At 40.7% G+C, this 18,582-nt stretch overlaps 1 protein-coding gene across 1 annotated transcript in view; it reads left to right on the top strand.

The window, feature by feature from the left end:
• The window catches only part of cacna1ba (calcium channel, voltage-dependent, N type, alpha 1B subunit, a), a 320,635-nt gene that overhangs the window by 186,703 nt on the left and 115,350 nt on the right, over positions 1-18,582 (top strand). The window contains exons 24-27 of the mRNA XM_084024282.1: positions 203-332; positions 600-659; positions 3,996-4,102; positions 11,336-11,356. Coding sequence (XP_083880408.1) covers positions 203-332; positions 600-659; positions 3,996-4,102; positions 11,336-11,356 — 318 coding nt within the window. The remainder of the gene's footprint in view (positions 1-202; positions 333-599; positions 660-3,995; positions 4,103-11,335; positions 11,357-18,582) is intronic.

Genomic DNA, 18,582 nt, shown 5'->3' with positions numbered 1-18,582 from the left:
GTTCTTTATTTGTTTCCTGCTCATTTGCTATATTTCTATTATTTGGATTCCCTCACTTTCTGTTATACAGTATGTTGTATAGGGACACTGGCAACTGCAATTGTGAAGTGCATGTATACTTGTATGAAATGCACCACATGTACTGGTGCTAAAGCCTAATGTCTGTTATGTGTGTGTGTCTCTGTGCCCACTCTGTCCTCAGTGTGAGGCGGTTATGTCACTACATTGTGACACTACGTTATTTTGAGATGTCCATCCTGGTTGTCATTGCTATGAGCAGCATTGCTTTGGCAGCAGAGGACCCTGTCTGGACCAACGCCCCTCGCAACAATGTGAGACATCTGACTCGTCACTCGAACACACTTTAACAATATTCACTACAAACTGGGGTTTGTCCTGGTTTCTTTTATTGCCAGTGTGGAGTTAGGCCTGTTGGTGAATTATGTAGATACTATATCTTCCCTTTGTTAATAATTGACTCCAAACAGATTTACGTGATTATATTTGCCATGAGCCCAGAGGATAATGTGTTTTATAATATGATAATTATGATACCATTTGTTGTCTTTTTCAACACTAATTGAGCCTTTCTTTTACAGGTGCTCAAATATCTGGACTACGTCTTCACTGGTGTTTTTACGTTTGAAATGGTGATTAAGGTAAACATGTAGAATTCATTGTCTTTCACTGAACTGTTCTTCCTCAGTTAAAATGTGATTGTAAGGTATTTAACTATTTGAAAGTGTAACAGACATTGAGGACCACTCTGGTGTCCATGGCTAAACAGTCAGGTACGTTACTTTAAAAAGAGTAATTGGTTACAGTAACTAGTTACTTCTCCCAAAAAAAGTAACTGAATTAGTTATTCATCCATCCATCGTCTACCGCTTTATCCTGTATTCAGGGTCGCGGGGGGCTGGAGCCGATCCCAGCTAACATTGGGTGAAGGCAGGGTACACCTGGACGGGTCGCCCGTCCATTGCAGGGCCGACATGTAGAGACAGACAACCATTCTCTCTCACATTCACAATTTGGAGTCATCAGTTAACCTATCCTTGAATTAGTCACTGAGTTACAAATTATTAAAGTAACTAGTTACTATGGAAAGTAACTTAAAATACATGTGCACGTTCAATTATGTATGACAAAACAATGTACACAAATCTAAACTATTTTAATGTTGCTGTGGGACAAAGTGAGACTAGCCTCCAATCAAATTTCATGTATTATTGTAGATTATAATTATAATTTCTTTGTTTATATGGATCAATAAAAATAACAATAGATGTTTTGGAGCTTATTTATTGCACCTCAAGAGGTATCTGGACATCAAACATGGATTTGACGTATACTTTAGTTCCTTTAATTTCATGTAAGGAAAATTAATGTCTATAGTTCCAGTTCAAGAAGGCTGCTTAGGGATTTCCTGTGCTCACCAATCCTGTTGTTGCTTGTTGACTCACTTTTGTCATTGTGTGTGCAACTTTGTGTGCTTTCAATTTTGTGTAAACAACACCCACCCAACAATCAGAGTGAACAAAAAGTGGAGCAGTCCAGGAGGGGCTGTTCGGCCGTTGGCATCGCCCCTCTAAATTGACATTAAACTTGCCCAGTCTGACTGTCGGGCCAGAGCTCCGTTTAACACTGTCTGCGGATGTGAAAGCCAGGCCAGCCACTGTTGCAGCTGAGGGCCGTACCGTCACCTGTTTTAATATGTCCATGATTCGAACTGACCTCTGAAATTAAAATATGAACGCAAGCTGGTTCAGCATGGGATGGACCAACCTTTCAGGAAATCCCCCGCAGTAACGCTAACAGCGTTATAATGATAGGAAGAGTTATCAATTAGATTATAGTTTTTTATTTTAGATTTTATTTTTAACGCTGTTATTCTCATCACTGTTGATAAATCAATGTATTTTAAAGTCATCTAACACAATGGCAATGGAACCTATAGTTTAAAATGACTTCCACTTACTGGAATGATTCATGTCTTGTTTTTTGTTTTTTTTTTGCTAGCAAGCATCGGTCCATAGTCTGCATTACCAAAATGCGTCTTGGCAAAAACAATTAATCTCACCTCCAAAATTCACTCAAAACCACCAAAACACTTCATACATGTCTCAAAATAACCATGGGCTGCAATGATGATTTAAAAATAGAAAAGTCCAACCAACAACATATAGAGAATAATCACTCATACTGTAAAGTACTGTGAGGGTTCTAGTCATCCCTCTGCTGCATTTGGCCACAATTTCTCATTAACATCACACCGTATGTCTTCTTTCGTGATCGTTCTTGGGAAGTTCTAATGTACAGTATGTCCTTCTGGAAGTCATATCAGGAGAGGTGTCTCCATACCCCCCATTCATGGTATTCAGTGAGGACATCTGGTCAAACACAAAATAATCAAAATATTTCAAAATGTCAGTACATGTAAACATGTAAATGTATTGGTCTGTATCTAGTTGAATTACAGTGTTTCCCACACATTGACGAGACTATGGCGCATTCTAATTCTGGCGCAGTCTAATTTAGGCTTATTGTTCTAATTTAGGCTTATTGTAAGGGAAAATCCTTGCAGCTGGTTTGGCTCATCAACGTTCTGTTTTCCCCCATCGCCACGGCAAGGCATCCCCTGCGCCTACTCCCCCTCAGCTGCGCGAGTTTGACAGTGCGTGCGCATATAGCCCCATTCACATAAGTCGCTATTCGCCCGTCGCCCATCGCCCCTTGCCCCTCGCTTTCTCGCTGAATTCTACTCGCTGGCAAAAAAAATTCACTGCCACCGGCGGCTTGTTCAAGCAGCAACTCTCTGTGGAACTCTCTGTTGACGTCAATTGTCAATCTTCTCTATTCTACATTCCGATTGGTACTCGCTTCATTCGCATCGCAGAAAGTTGATATTATTTTATCTCCGTACCTGCCCACATCACATCACCTTTCCTGGCCACATTCCGCGAGAACACATTCACATTCCATTGACAGTTGTCGCTCAGAGATGGGCGAGTGGCAACGTATGTGAACGGGACTTGAGTCAAAACCAAAACACCAACGAAGGCCGAGGAATAGTCACCCACTTATATTAATAATAATAATAATAATAATAATAATAATAGTCATAATAAACTAATAGTATAAAGGCTCAGTACTGTGTTTTAGTCATTTTTGTTTTCATCTTAAACGCAATGCTTAAACTCCTCAACCCCATTTAGTATGTGAACATTTGTATCAATATCCGCAGTTTGTAAGAAATTGGTCAGTTTTGGTTCTCAAAATTCACCAAATTGTTAAATTAAATCTATTCAAAATTTTCTCGGGAGTTTCTCAAAAATCCTGTGGGAAACACTGAATTATCACTGAAGGATGCACATCTCCACCCTGCCACTCTGCTTCCCTGACCAACCTCTTCCTAAAACGTTTTAAACGTAAAAAATTTTAAAGCCGTTTGTCTTGTTGGTAAGAAGACTACAAACAGGACCCGGTAAGCTTCACCTGAAATTCCATTCAGTGTTTGGAATGATTATTATTTCCTTTAGATTATTAGTTATTAGTAAATATTCTGCTAAGTTTTTCTATATATTTCAATGTGGTTAGATTTTAATTTGCCGCCATTCTGTTTTGAAAAAATGTGCTGCAAATATATGTTTTGCAGGTGTTGGAGTATGAATGGGAAATGGGGAATTGTGGTCATTGAAGGCCTTTTGTGTGAAAGCAATGACAAATTATTCAGTTTGTTGACTTCAGTTTTGACCAATACTGTTAGCAATTAAAAAAATGTAATTAATGTAATGTAATAAAGACATTATAGAATAATGAAATAAAGAATCAATAACCACTAAATATATTATGTAATAGACTCACTCAATGCAGGCTTAATAACATAGTCCCATATCAAAATAAAAGTTAAAGTTAAAGTCTAAAGTTAATTAGCAGTAAATAACAGCATCAAGTCGAATCCCAAATAAATAAACATAATGGTGTCTTTGGTTTAGATGGTGGACCTTGGCCTGTTGCTTCATCCTGGAGCCTACTTCAGAGATCTGTGGAACATTCTGGACTTCATAGTGGTCAGTGGGGCGCTGGTGGCTTTTGCATTTTCGTAAGTTCAATTACTTGTATCATTTTGCCATAAAATAACATGTCTGGTATGTAATATATATATATACTATTATATTCATTCCTTATTCCAAAACTTCACATTATATTTATAATTATTCCCTAAACGACATTCCATATGTGTACCAGGCCGTCTCTCTCTCTCTCTCTCTCTCTCTCTCTCTCTCTGTCTGTCGTTTCATGTTGGTTCAGATGTGCATGAACGTGATGAGATAAATTGCTGTTTGAACACTTTTTAGGGATGAAGACTGTTATATCCATACTGTAAGATATTAACTCAACAGCCTCAACAGTTTTGTCATAACACAGCTGTTTCCTCTCAGTTCAAGTCTGCTAATCATTTCAAATGTGAAGATCAGCACAAACAAGCAGGAAAACTGCAGCAAAACAGGAATCTTTGAACAGAAGCACTATGTTTATTGACGTGATCTTCTCCCTGTTTCTGTGCTGGGATCGTTTTAAAGGAGCTTCATGGGGTAATGCCTCCTCTACCTGTCTCATCTTGTCTGTCTGTGTCATTATGTGTTGGTATGCTAAAGTAAACATACATACATACGTGGCCAAAACAAGTAATTTCCTCTCATATTCAGTCTTACTTCTTGATATGTATCCAGGCTTTCTTTAAAGGCAGGTCATAGAATGAGGAATATTTTCTCAAGACAGTGGGCCCTAGTTTTGTGGCGCAGCACAGGGTGGCGGAGCCGGCGCAATGGAAGTGTCGACCAGCGCAACCATGTCAGTTTGGCAGTTTGGTGGATCGCCTGCCCCAAGATGGGTGTGGCGGCGCAGCAGGGGGAGGCGTCACAGATTCAGCTTGGCGCAGCAGAAGTTTCGTGGCAAAAAGCCTCACCGAGACTGCGCCGAAAGCCCGCCAGCTCCAACCTGGTCTACTCTTGGCGCAAGGCGAATTACAGCTGGCGGAGTGGCAGTTTGGCTCACCGGCGCCCAGTGCGCACACGTCACCAAGACCTCACAGGCAGGTTTCCACAGTTCCAGGCACATTTAAATGCAATAAATAATCACAACAAACACTGTTTAATGCAACTAATTGAATCAACACGTGAATTTATAGCTATATAGATTGTCCCGTCACATCTGACGTCAGATCAAAGGCGGATGCCACGCGTAACGGAAACTCAGCCTGACACAGCTGAAACTTGGACCTCTCGGACCAAAACATCTCCCTTTCTTTCTCCTGTTTTTCATATCTATCCGCTGCTAATAAAATGCGTCTATGCCTGAAAAAATCTTTTAAAAAAAATACAGCAGCTCGTGCCTGGTCTCGCGCCTCGGCAACCTGTTGTCCGTGGAGAAACGTGCAACTTTGCCGCAAGCTGGAACCGGAGTTGGGGCTGCAGGTGGTCTGAGCGGCTCGCGAGGTCCCGGTGTCCCGCCGTTCTGGTGTTGGACGGGGAATCCGGTGCAGCTGTGGAGCGCAGATGATGAAGACGGTGATGATGATGATGATGAATGGCCCGGCCGGTTCTCGCCACCATTATGTCTACTGCTGTGCGCCCTGACCCTGTTTTGTGATAGACATGCCTAAAATGTGCCTACAATTTCTATAGTGATATAACATCGGCATTATAATTATTATGACTATACGCACACACAGCGCGTGATGTGCGTGGTGGGAGTGCCGGCGCTGCTTCTGTCATTGGGTTGTCAAGTGACGAAACTTGCACTGAACCTCGGCTGGCGCATTAAAGGGGAGGAGAGGAGCTCATTTGATTGGTGAAGATCTGAATCAGCTGTGTTAATCCCACTCCACGCCTTGTCTCCTCCTTGTCTCCCACTCATGCCTTCTCTCCTCCCTCTTTCCCACTTGCGGGGGTAGGAGTGACGGGAGGCGTGCACTGCACCGTGCACGAAACTTGCAAAGTCCAGGCGGACACACCCCGTTGGCGTGGCGCAGGTGCGCTGCGCCCCGACTACGCCTGGTCTACGAAACTAGGGCCCAGTATGTTTAGTACTGTTGAGCTAACTTTTTGGTATAACCACTCCTCCAAAGCTCCCCTTGTCTACTGTCTACTTGATTCTGAGAAGATTGGACAGTTAGAGCACATGTGACACTTTTGCACGCACATAAGCTACATCTTGTAGATTACAAGCAAACCATTAAACTGCCTGCTTTGGGAGGGCTTCTCAACTGTGCTGTTTTACTGCTGCATGGTCTGGTCAGACATGCTATCCTTCATTGTGATGGAGCTTGGTGTGCTTGCACAGCAGAGATGTCTCCGCTTTCTGTCTGTTACCAGACTTTAGAACCTCCTGAAATTTCTCTGTAGAGTCCTCCTTCACAATTCATTATTTGTGCTCAAAATACAATTTATGTGCATGCAAAATAATCTGTTGCTGTTCACAATATGGAAATGAGACATATACTTGTTTCTGGTCTAGAGTTAGTGGAGAATCACATCACCTTCTCCAAATTGTTTTCTCTCACCATGATGATTATGATAATTTGCTCCAAAATTACAAGACGCATCACTGTCAGCTGTTAAGGTTGTTTTTTCCTTTATAAAAGCCCGTAAGACCGTATATGATGGGAAATTGCTTGTGAGAGTGGGTGTTTTTTTGCAGTGTGCACTGTTGTGTTTGGGACTGTTGGGAACTGTTGACTGACTTGACCATATTGTCACAGCATTTCCACTCATATGCATTTTGTTCTACACTGGCCAGCTTAACCTTTATCTGTCCGACTAAGCATCAAACTGTAGATGTCGATATATATACAAGGGATGGGACGCTATGAGATATTAAAAAAACACTCAATCAACTCCAAGTCAACGCACAATAAGTTGATCTTGGTAAAATGACATTATCGGGATAATGGTTAATATCGTCACGAGTGACTGATTCTATTCTATCTTGGTAGAGACGTTAAAAATTGTCTGATAAAAAAAATACAGGAAGTATCATGTAATAAAAACACTAATTTATGCAAGGAGAACTGATGATTAATGATTACTTTATTTATTATTTGTTCAGCTGAAAAGTGTCTTATATATGTTGCGTTAAACATTTGTTATTTAATGTGATGAAAGTATATTTTGATGATTATTGGGATATGTGAATCACCATTATTTTGGCCAGGATAATCATGACTTGAAATGTTCTTATCGTCCCATGCCTAATATATACCATATATATGGTGTGCTGAATTGTATTTTCACCAGTGATTCTCAGTGGCTGACAACCATTATCAAGACACCATGTTCAATAATAAATAAATAGATATTATGGCATAATAATAACAAGCTTACTATCTAGTAACCTAGTGCTACTAATGAGGTCAAGAACATATCATTAACTTACTCCATTATTGTGTTGGGTTATGCTGTGTTCATACTTAACCCTGAGTTTGACTGTGTATTCATATCACTCACAATTGACTCACCTGTGAGAAGTGGGCGGCTCACCTCCATGTAGACACCAAAAAAGTTTCATCCATCATGGCTGAAATTTCCACTTTTACTACTATGAACATTTTCTGTAGTCTCAGATACACCAAGAAGCCAAACGCTGTCCTGTCTGAGTTCATAACATCAGAGGCTCTCGATAAATTTTACTGAGCTGTATCACTGTATCTAGCCAGACACATGTTGGCTGGTTTACCACAACTCTATGAACATAAATAAACAATTTAGATGTGAATTGTAATAAATAGATTAAAAAAAGGATGCAGAAATAACTACATAATGACGTTTTGTAAAAAGTCTGAAGTCATGCTGTCCGTTGTGTCTGAAAGATGACAAGCAATGACTTTTTACTTTTTATTACTTATTGTATTTTTATTTAGTTGGGCGTAATCAAAGCTAGGCAATGCTAACACTGTAGCTGCCACATCAACACATAACATCATCTCGACATAAATATGGCAGTGACGTTGTTTTTACCATAGACCGTCTGTGGTTTATCCACATACATTTACACACATAGTTTTGTTTGGTTATATGAGGTACTATTGTAGAGCTCTGGGTGAACAGACAGATGCAGATATTGTTTTCCCTCTGTGTGTTAACATCAGGAGGACGATCTCAATGCTGATATGCTTTCAAATCACGGCGTTACATTAATTACCGTACTCGCCTGTGTTTAAATATTTTATAAAAGCACAGCAATGATGCAAATTTTTCATATTCACTTCATTCACGTCTGTTCGCGTCTTTGCATTGACTTTGTATGCAATCACACTGCACGGACATTTGTCTTTGTGCTTGGTATGAACACACCATTACACTTCCTTAAAAACTGACCCACTGTGTAGTATATTCCCATTGCGATGAAGTTGGTCATGGGTGCTGCTATCAGAGTTTAGGCTAACGTTAGCATCTCTGTCTGAACGTTTACACACAAGCAACCCCAGCCAACCTTAGCCCATATGACTCTGATTTGCTCATTAACTACGCTGCCACTGGTAATGTTAAAGTGAAAACATTAAATATACAGATATGCATGTCTGTATTGGATCACAAGGATGGATGCATTTTGACTGACTCATGGAGTTAATTTTAGCTTAATTAGCTAGCTAGGTACAATTGCTGTTATTAGCTGGAAATGAGAAGCCTGGTATTGTCTGAAACAATAAAAGAAGGAAACAAGTTTCCTTGTTTCCTTCTTTTGACAAATGTACTTATTGTAAGTCACTTTGGACAAAAGCGTCTGCTAAATGACCTAAATGTAAATGTAAATAACCCATTGTTACTTTTGCATTAAATTATCATTGTAAACTGCAAATGTGCATTGCGAGACCTAAAGCTAACTAAGGGGTTGAGGCTGAGTACATTTTAATAACTGGCATGAAAACAAACGGTAAAATACATTTCATAATAATGAGTTTGAAATGGTTTTGTATTTTTTCCAAGTCAAGCTTATATTCTGTTTATTCAGTATTATCTTTATTTCGAAATGTCTGATTTATTTATTTTATATTGAACACTTTGGAGGATCTCCATCCTTTGATCCTATCTTTGTCTTATGCATTAAAGTGTAGGTCCAGAGTGAAATGGACCCTAGGTAATTTCCACCAAGACCTCCAGCCAAACACCCCCTCGGAAGCATTTTTAGCGATGGTCAGCAGTGGTCAAGATAGGGCGATCAGCAAATAGAACTGGTATGAGAGTATGAAAAGGTTTCACTTAATATTTTTTCTTCATAAATGCTTATATTATCAGGTAGACAAGTGTTGACATGATAATACAAGCATTTATAAAAAATCGGCGAAACTTTTTCATATGCTGGCGTGAAACTCGCGTCACGGAAACAGCCAGGTATACGCCGACTGCCATTAAACACCAACGAAGAAGAAGCTGTGTAAACACGGGCTGTATTTGAAACCGCATACTACCGTACTGCCTACTACATACTGCGTTAGTATATACTGTATACTGCGTACTGAATGTGGGATTCAGTATGCTACTTCAGCAGACCGACGCCGTTCGCACCGCAGTATGCAGTATGCAAGTTTCCCAGAAATACATTTCGTGGCGACCGGCAGCGGTAGTTGTAAAACAGGCGCAAAGCTGTTTTATTTCCCGCTGTAGCGCTGTTATTATGTCACTTTATTAAATTTTAATATTTTTTCATGCGAGAAAGTAACCGTTTAGATCCCCAATGTGCGGTTAGTTTACCCAAATGACGGCTGTTTAGTAATTTGCCTCGATGTTTTCGGAGAAGTGAAGCTCCGGAAGGAGCGGGTCGTCTCAGAGGCAGCAGCCACTTTTTTTCATTTCATATGTACAACAGCCTGGATTTCTATTGTACCTATATAGCTTTCGTCACAATAATCAAGTAGCCTTTGCACTGTACTTATGTAAACAAATATAACAAATATAAACGCCGTACTGCTCCGGCGTTTTTTTTTCTTTTTTTCGTCCCAGCTCCGGCGTTTGTATTCCCCTGGAAACGCTCTCTTGCTCCGTCATTACTCGATTTATCCAGGCTCCAGCGCATTGCATTGTGGGAAACAGTAGGCAGAGTAGACTGGTCGGATGCATACTGGAAATATTCTCCGAATCAGTACGACATCCGGGAACTTTTCGCATACTGCAGATTTTGCTTTTGTTTGCATACTGCATACTGCATACTACATTTTGGCCAAATCAGTACGTACTAGCAGTATAGTATGCGGTTTCGAATACAGCCACGGTGCCGTCTACGCAAACAGCGTAGCTTTAGCAGTAGAAGCTATCAGGCAAGTGTTCTTTTTAAATAAACTCCTGATGTACTTACAAACTTTAAAATGCCTCGTTTTGTGAGTAGAGACCCTATGTGTACTACTGCAGAAGTTTGGTAACATTCCATGCATTATTAGTGGGGAAATTTACGAGATATACTGTAAGTACCATAGCGCTATTACGAAGCCGTTCGGCTGATCGCCCTATCTTGACCACTGCTGACCATCGCTAAAAATGCTTCCGAGGGGGTGTTTGGCTGGAGGTCTTGGTGGAAATTACCTAGGGTCCATTTCACTCCGGACCTACACTTTAAGCCCTGACATGTGATGCTTCAGCGGGTTCAATCAAACTAAAATGATTTGCAAAGGCAGATAGAAAGTCCTGTTTAATACACAGCCATTATTCACTCACCATGCATGTCTCCAGAGCTTGTTCTGCCTGTAACTCATTTGGTTGACGACACTCAATCATAGCATCCCACCAGTCAACCACTCAGCTTAGTCTTCATATTTTTGGTGCATTTCACATTTGATGCTGCAAACTGCCATATTGCTTCTGAATATCAGCTTCAAATACTAGTGTTAACATGGTTTTCAGGGTTGGGATGATATTTCTATTTGTTTCATTATAATAACATTATTAGGCATTTGGTCTTTTTATTTGATGATTTATTGAGAATGATACCATGTAGCAATGTGCCAATAATTATAGAACAAGAGCCGAACACGTGCCTATCCAACAACAGCTTTGGTTTATTTGTTTCTTTACCTCCAAAATGAACAGGCACAGCCATAAAGTTGAATTCATTGTGGAGCCTATTGGATTTACTCATCCAGTTGTCTGCTACCAACCAAGCTAGACATATGAAATTACATCTGCAATGAAAGTTCTCATTCAATCCTATATTTTGTTTATGTGTGTGTGTGTGTGTGTGTGTGTGTGTGTGTGTGTGTGTGTGTGTGTGTGTGTGTGTGTGTGTGTGTGAAGCCTCCATAAATGTGCTGTACCTTCTTTTACCACTGTTTTCCCCCAAGTAGATCGCAACAAGGTGTGACCAGGTGGGGAACCTCCCTATGCCACCCTTCCTCCCTCCCTCCATCCCTCGAAACTTATATCCATACCTTACCCTAACCCTTTTCACTAAATCCAAACTTCTCTCACCCTCATCTTCCATATGCTCAGATCAGCTATATGTCTAAAATAAGTAAACCCATAATCCAGTGAAGCTAATGTCTTTTGTGACACAACAGTAACCTTTGTCTGACAGCTTTCAAGTGAAACCTGCCTCCGCCTACCACTGATGGTTTAAGTAGTGACACCCCAAAATGCTACATCACCCCCTTTTGGCTGGAAGTCAAATCTACTCATTTCTATTTTTATTCTAGGTCATTAAACCAATATAAAATTAATCATATAAATTACCCCAATTTCCATGTCCACTGAGACATTTGTAGGTCGATGTATTTTTCTGAACAACAGCCGCCTTCAGGTTACACTACATAACATTAAGTCCTGCAGCAGCAGCATACCTAACAGTACACACACAATCAGTGTCTGTGGCATATGAGTAATAAAAAAAAGACACCCACAAAATTACTATTTCTATATCAATTATTCACCCTGTGTTACCTTGAATTATTGAAGAAAGCTTCTGGCATGCCTCCATGAACAGGAAATGTAGTAAATCCTTCATAAATTGAAGTCTACTGACCAATCAGCTCTCTTGAAGATGGCATCAACTGACCAATCAGCTCTCTTGAAGATGGCATCAGCATTTGTAAAAGATCCCGAGGAGCTCTGTGCACGGATATACAAAAAAAAAAAAAGCTGCGTGGATCGTGAGAGGGTCTCTTAAAACCCTATTTCTTTCCCAGATGATGTTTTATATGAGAGATACAGATTCTAATCGGAGGGAATGTCTTTTCGGTGTCAGCTTACAGCCTACTTACCACTTTGAATTATGTTTTATATTGTCATACACCACGACATAAGAATGAATCTAAGCAACACATTAATTTTTTTAAAGTTATTCTTTGTTTTTTTATTGCGGGAGGACAGCGTGAGAGTTAAAGGGGCGAGAGAGAGGGATGACATGCTTTGAAAGAGGGCAGCAGGGCGCATTCGAACCTGGGACCGCTGCAGGGAGCCTCGGTACATGGACGGTAACTCTACCACTGAGTTATCAGCACAGTTAACATGTTGATTTAATCAGTCAGATCTAGTAGTGTCCTTATGATAGGCCAGTCATATTACACTCAACAAAAATATAAACGCAACACTTTTGTTTTTGCTCCCATTTTTCATGAGATGGACTTAAAGATCTAAAATTCATTCCAGATACACAATATTACCATTTCTCTCAAACATTGTTCACAAATCTGTCTAAATGTGTGATAGTGAGCACTTCTGCTTTGCTGAGATAATCCATCCCACCTCACAGGTGTGCCACATCAAGATGCTGATCTGACATCATGATTAGTGCACAGGTGTGCCTTATACTGCCCACAATAAAAGGCCACTCTGAAATGTGCAGTTTTGTCTCACAGCAAAATGCCACAGATGCCACAAGCATTGAGGGAGCGTGCAATTGGCATGCTGACAGCAGTAATGTCAACCAGATCTGTTGCTCGTGCATTGAATGTTCATTTCTCCACCATAAGCCGTCTCCAAAGGCGTTTCAGAGAATATGGCAGTACATCCAACCGGCCTCACAACCGCAGACCACGTGTAACCACACCAGCCCAGGACCTCCACATCCAGCAGGTTCACCTCCAAGATCGTCTGAGACCAGCCACTCAGACAGCTGCTGAAACAATTGGTTTGCATAACCAAACAATTTCTGCACAAACTGTCAGAAACCGTCTCAGGGAAGCTCAACTGCATGCTCGTCGTCCTCATCGGGGTCTTGACCTGACTCCAGCTCGTCGCCGTAACAGACTTGAGTGGGCAAATGCTCACATTCGATGGCGTCTGGCACGTTGGAGAGGTGTTCTCTTCACGGATGAATCTCGGTTTACATTGTTCAGGGCAGATGGCAGACAGCGTGTCTGGCGTCGTGTGGGTGAGCGCTTTGCTGATGTCAATGTTGTGGATCGAGTGGCCCATGGTGGTGGTGGGGTTATGGTATGGGCAGGCATCTGTTATGGACGAAGAACACAGGTGCATTTTATTGATGGCATTTTGAATGCACAGAGATACCGTGATGAGATCCTGAGGCCCATTGTTGTGCCATACATCCATGAACATCACCTCATGTTTCAGCAAGATAATGCACGGCCCCTTATGCAAGGATCTGTACACAATTCTCGGAAGCTGAAAATGTCCCAGTTCTTGCATGGCCAGCATACTCACCGGACATGTCACCCATTGAGCATGTTTGGGATGTGCTTGACCGGCGTATACGAGTATACCAGTTCCCACTAATATCCAGCAACTTCGCACAGCCATTGAAGAGGAGTGGACCAACATTCCACAGGCCACAATTGACAATCTGATAAACTCTATGCGAAGAAGATGTGTTGCACTGCATGAGGCAAATGGTGGTCACACCAGATACTGACTGGTTCTGAGTCCCCAGACCCCCAATAAAGCAAAAAAAATGCACATTTCAGGGTGGCCTTTTATTGTGGACAGTCTAAGGCACACCTGTGCACTAATCATGATGTCAGATCAGCATCTTGATGTGGCACACCTGTGAGGTGGGATGGATTATCTCAGCAAAGCAGAAGTGCTCACTATCACACATTTAGACTGATTTGTGAACAATGTTTGAGAGAAATGGTAATATTGTGTATCTGGAATGAATTTTAGATCTTTAAGTCCATCTCATGAAAAATGGGAGCAAAAACAAAAGTGTTGCGTTTATATTTTTGTTGAGTGTATATGAATATTAATATTATTAACACGACTTACTAGAGGTGTAACGATTAATTCGATGTACTGATTCAACTAAATCGATCTGCTAAAATAAATAAATAGAATGAATCGTTTAGGCTTTACCAATAATCAATATAAATGTATTTAGACGTATGAATCGTGATTCTTAATTATGATTAATGTTTTAAGACGTTTAAGACACTCTCCCCATCCAGCATGCAGTCTATTGAAAATGTTAAAAATAACTGAGCAATGTTTAATTACATTTTTGTATTCAGCATAAAATATTATACAGGACTACTTTTTTATAGAATAAATGTGTTATTTTTTCACCTTTCAGAAGAATACAGATAGGCTCACTCGCATTATTGCATGTTTATTTAATGGATATAGAATTTTGGTTACAAGTTACTGAATCGAATCGTTACAACAAAAAAAAAATGAATTGAATCTCCAACTACTGTAAAGTTTTTGCCAGCTGTCCTTCCTTCATTTGGCAGATGAAATTTTTGCTTTTTGCCTGTATTATACGTTTAACTTCTTTGTATTTCTGTAAGATTTTGGTTTGCTCCTCGTACGTGAAATATGCCGCCTCTTTTATGTGCACACGCTCATAGCTGGAAAGGGAAACCCTGGGTTGACTTAGTTGATAATCAGCGTCGTGTGACCACTTTTCTCTGATTGCCTTTGTTAGGGTTACTTAAGCTGGATAACTGAAAGATACCCTGGTATGTTGAACTTGCTTTGTAGTACAGGCCTCAGTAAACTAATGCAAGAAACCTGACACAGAATAAATATACCAGAGGCTAATCAACTAATGACAGGTGTGGTGAAAACAGGTGGAGAAAAGATCAAGACAGGAAGTAAAAGCAAACACAGGACACAAGAGACATGGGACACTGGAAAACCCAAGACCATACATAGCTGTGCCCCAATTCAGTGGCTGCATCCTTCGGAGGAAGCATTTGAAGACATGCAACCTTCTTTTCCTAGATTTGGATGATCCAACTGATAGATCATTCACGGCCAAGCTTAACCCAAAATTCATTAGCCTACTTACCAACATGGTGTCTACTAGGGGTGTTACGATATGTTTTTAAAACGATACGATACGTATCACTTTCTATGGTTCCGATACGATTCAAGGACGATATTTGGCTTTCTAGAATGATACAGTACGATTAAATGAATTGAAATCAATACAGTAACCTTTTTTTTTCTTCTTTTTTTTACAAAAATGTAACCAGTATTACTGTGAAAAAAAAGTATTTCTTGTACGCTACACACATAAACAGACCATCTGAATGTTGGGGGCACCAGTGTGACCCAGGAAAATATTTAGTTGCACTTCACTGATATGCCGCATTTGAATCATAAAGCGTCAGTTACCTATGCTCTTAATTGTCAAATTTGGCCTTTGCAGTCTTCCAAGGATCAAGAAAGAAGGATTTATTCGGCCACTGACACAGCAATGGTCATTTAATGGGTACCCGTGGGGAACAAATTTGAAATCCTTGAAATTATATTGTAATGAAGCTGGCTTGCTAAGTAGTGCAACCCATCCTGCCAAGTTAAAGGGAGAGAAAGACAGTGGGTGTGTAATAGGAGTGTAATGGAGGTCAAATTAAAAAACTGTACTAAAATGAAAATACTTGTGTTGTCTCAGTCCTCAGTCAGCCACATTTGAGCCAGATATCCTCATTATCATCGGAACTTTCACATTCCTCTGACAGACTTTAATCACATTTTAGCCACTGTAACAAGTCCAATCTCACTTTCACCCCTGCTTCCTCACTTTATAATATGGTGTTGAGGGGTATTCTTTGAAAGCTATCAGAATATATTATGTGGTTGTTCACTTAGCCCTCTTTGTAACTGTGTGAGTGTCTAAAACCCCTCTGGATCGATGTCACTATGAACGCATGCTAGATTAGCATGGAGGTTGTTGCATGGTGTTTGTGATTGGTTTAAAGGGTTCTCATGAGGGCACATGGAAAGAAAAAAGCTACGTCTTCATATGAGATGGATACCATGGTTGTTTGTCACCCCACAGCTAATTGCAGTCATCAAAGTAGAGTGCATGGTTCTGTATGGGCTTCTAGCGAGCAACGGTCCTCTGTAGCTCCATATAGCTTCTAAGCCCACCAATTTAGCAGGCCAATCAAATATATTGATAGTATTTAAATCCCTCTTTTAGCTGTACAACACCAACCAGCATCCCCCAGTTCTGAGACGTGAAGCCAAGTGGAAGTGCCTTCACTTGCACTTGTTAAACGAGTGTGGCTGATACTGTTTGGGGAGGTGCAGCAGGAACATTTTGCTAGGCGGACTTTTGTACTCCAAGAGGATTTTTTGTAGAGGACAATTGTTCGCACATGTGTGCATGATTTCATGTCATGAGTTATGGTGTGGCGGGGCTGGTTGTATTAGTAAATACATCCTAATTAAAGTAAAGCTCCCTCTATCCCCAGCTCCTCCTAGCTGAGTGCCTGGTGTCCCCTGAACACCTCACCCTAATTGCTCCTGACGAGCTGGCTGTCGCCCTGCGTGGTTGACTCTGCTGTCGGTGTGTGAATGTGTGCGTGACTGGGTGAATGTCAGTCATTACTGTAAAGCGATTTGGATAAAAGCGCTATATAAATGAGGACCATTTAGCATTTAGGTTTTGTGCCAAAAACACAAGCCTATCAACGGCGTCTGGCTTGAGAGCTGCCCGGTGGCATGTAACTATATTCCCATAGGTACTAAATAATCGTTCCGATGGGGAACTGGTGGCGGCCACACAGATACTTTTTCGCCACATTTTTCAGGTTTGGGAACATTTCCTCATGGGTCTTCCACCACTGCAGGGGATCTGATTCACTGTCAGCATCGACAGACTGCAAGTAGGCAGACAACTCTGTTTCAATCCGCTCTCTCTGTGATGATGTGGCAAAGGATGTTGTTGCCCTTTTGAAGAAGCTTCCGAGGGTTTTCTTTTTTGGTGGCTCTGCTGGCGCTTGATGAGGCTGTGAAGCAGACGACTCAGCTGTGCCATGGTCAGACTCAGACAGCATGGCCTCCATCTCTGATATGGCTCTGCACTTGATTTCCTCCACCTTGTCTTCTGCTACGTATCTTGTTTTGAACCTGGGATCCACTAAGCCAGCCATGTCCAGCAGGTCGTTGGTGGCAGGGTCATCAAATTTCTCCCTCAGGTAATCCAGGATGGAGACTTTGATAGACTGGGTCAGTGCAGTGTCATCCTCCTGAATTGCCAAGATGCTGGAGTGGAAGAGATGAAGAACAGGCTTTACATAGGACACTGTGACGTAGCCCTCACCCGATAAAGCATCGGTGAATTCCAGGAGGGGTTTTAGGGCCTTGTGCACTGACTCGAGGACTTCCAGGTCTTGCCAGGTCAGAACAAGATGCCTTGTTTTTTTGTCTGAGGCCAAGACTTGTGAAATAGCTCGCTGCTGCTCCAGCACCCGCTCAAACATTTTTGCTCGGGAACCCCACCTGGTAGGAGACTCACTGATCAGCTGGTGTGCAGGTATGTTCAGCTCTTGCTGCGCTGTGGCCAGGTCTCTCCTCTTCTTCCAACTGAATGAGAAGCTGCTCACAACCTTCTTACAAACAGCAACAGCACGATCAATACGGGAGTCTTTCATGCTTCTCTCTGAGAATATAAAAACCAACAATTCAGTCAATCAGCTTAACACCAAAAATAATTTTGCCAATTACTTTTTAATTACAGCACTGTCCAAAAGTCTACATGTAATTGTAAAAAAAACTAAAGTGAATGAAGATGCTTTCAAAAATAATTAAATTAAAAGTTTCTAAATATCAAAAAATTTACTAAGAGTAGTCTACTGACACACTAATACAGAAAAAAATGAATTAACATCTAAGACAATTTATATAAAAACTCTTGGGTGCCTAAGACTTTTGCACAGTACTGTGTTTTCTACAAATCTGTCTAAAATCCATTTTAGCCAAAAATACACACACATACATATACACACACACACACACACACACACACACACACACACACACACACATATATACACACACATATATACATACATACATACATACATACATACATACATACATATATATATATATATATATATATATATATATATATATATATAACACTCTCCTGTGAGAAAATAATAATCATTTTTATTATCAGCAATGTTATAACATCCTATTGGTAAACATAACACTGTAAAAGTGTGTGTGCATGATGTGTATTAAATATATATATTTAATACACATGATGCACATACTTTTTAATTGTATGAAACATTATGAAGTATTCTCTTAGTGTTATGTTTACCAGCAGGCCGTTATAACGTTGCTGATAATAATTAAAAAAAGGAGAGAAAAACTCACCAATCGCGAGGTGCAGCCGATG

This window comes from Eutrigla gurnardus, assembly GCF_963514095.1.
Source record: "Eutrigla gurnardus genome assembly, chromosome: 13".
Taxonomy (NCBI): Eukaryota; Metazoa; Chordata; class Actinopteri; order Perciformes; family Triglidae; genus Eutrigla; species Eutrigla gurnardus.
Note: the sequence above shows the minus strand (reverse complement) of the source record. Positions and strands in the feature narration are given on the sequence as shown.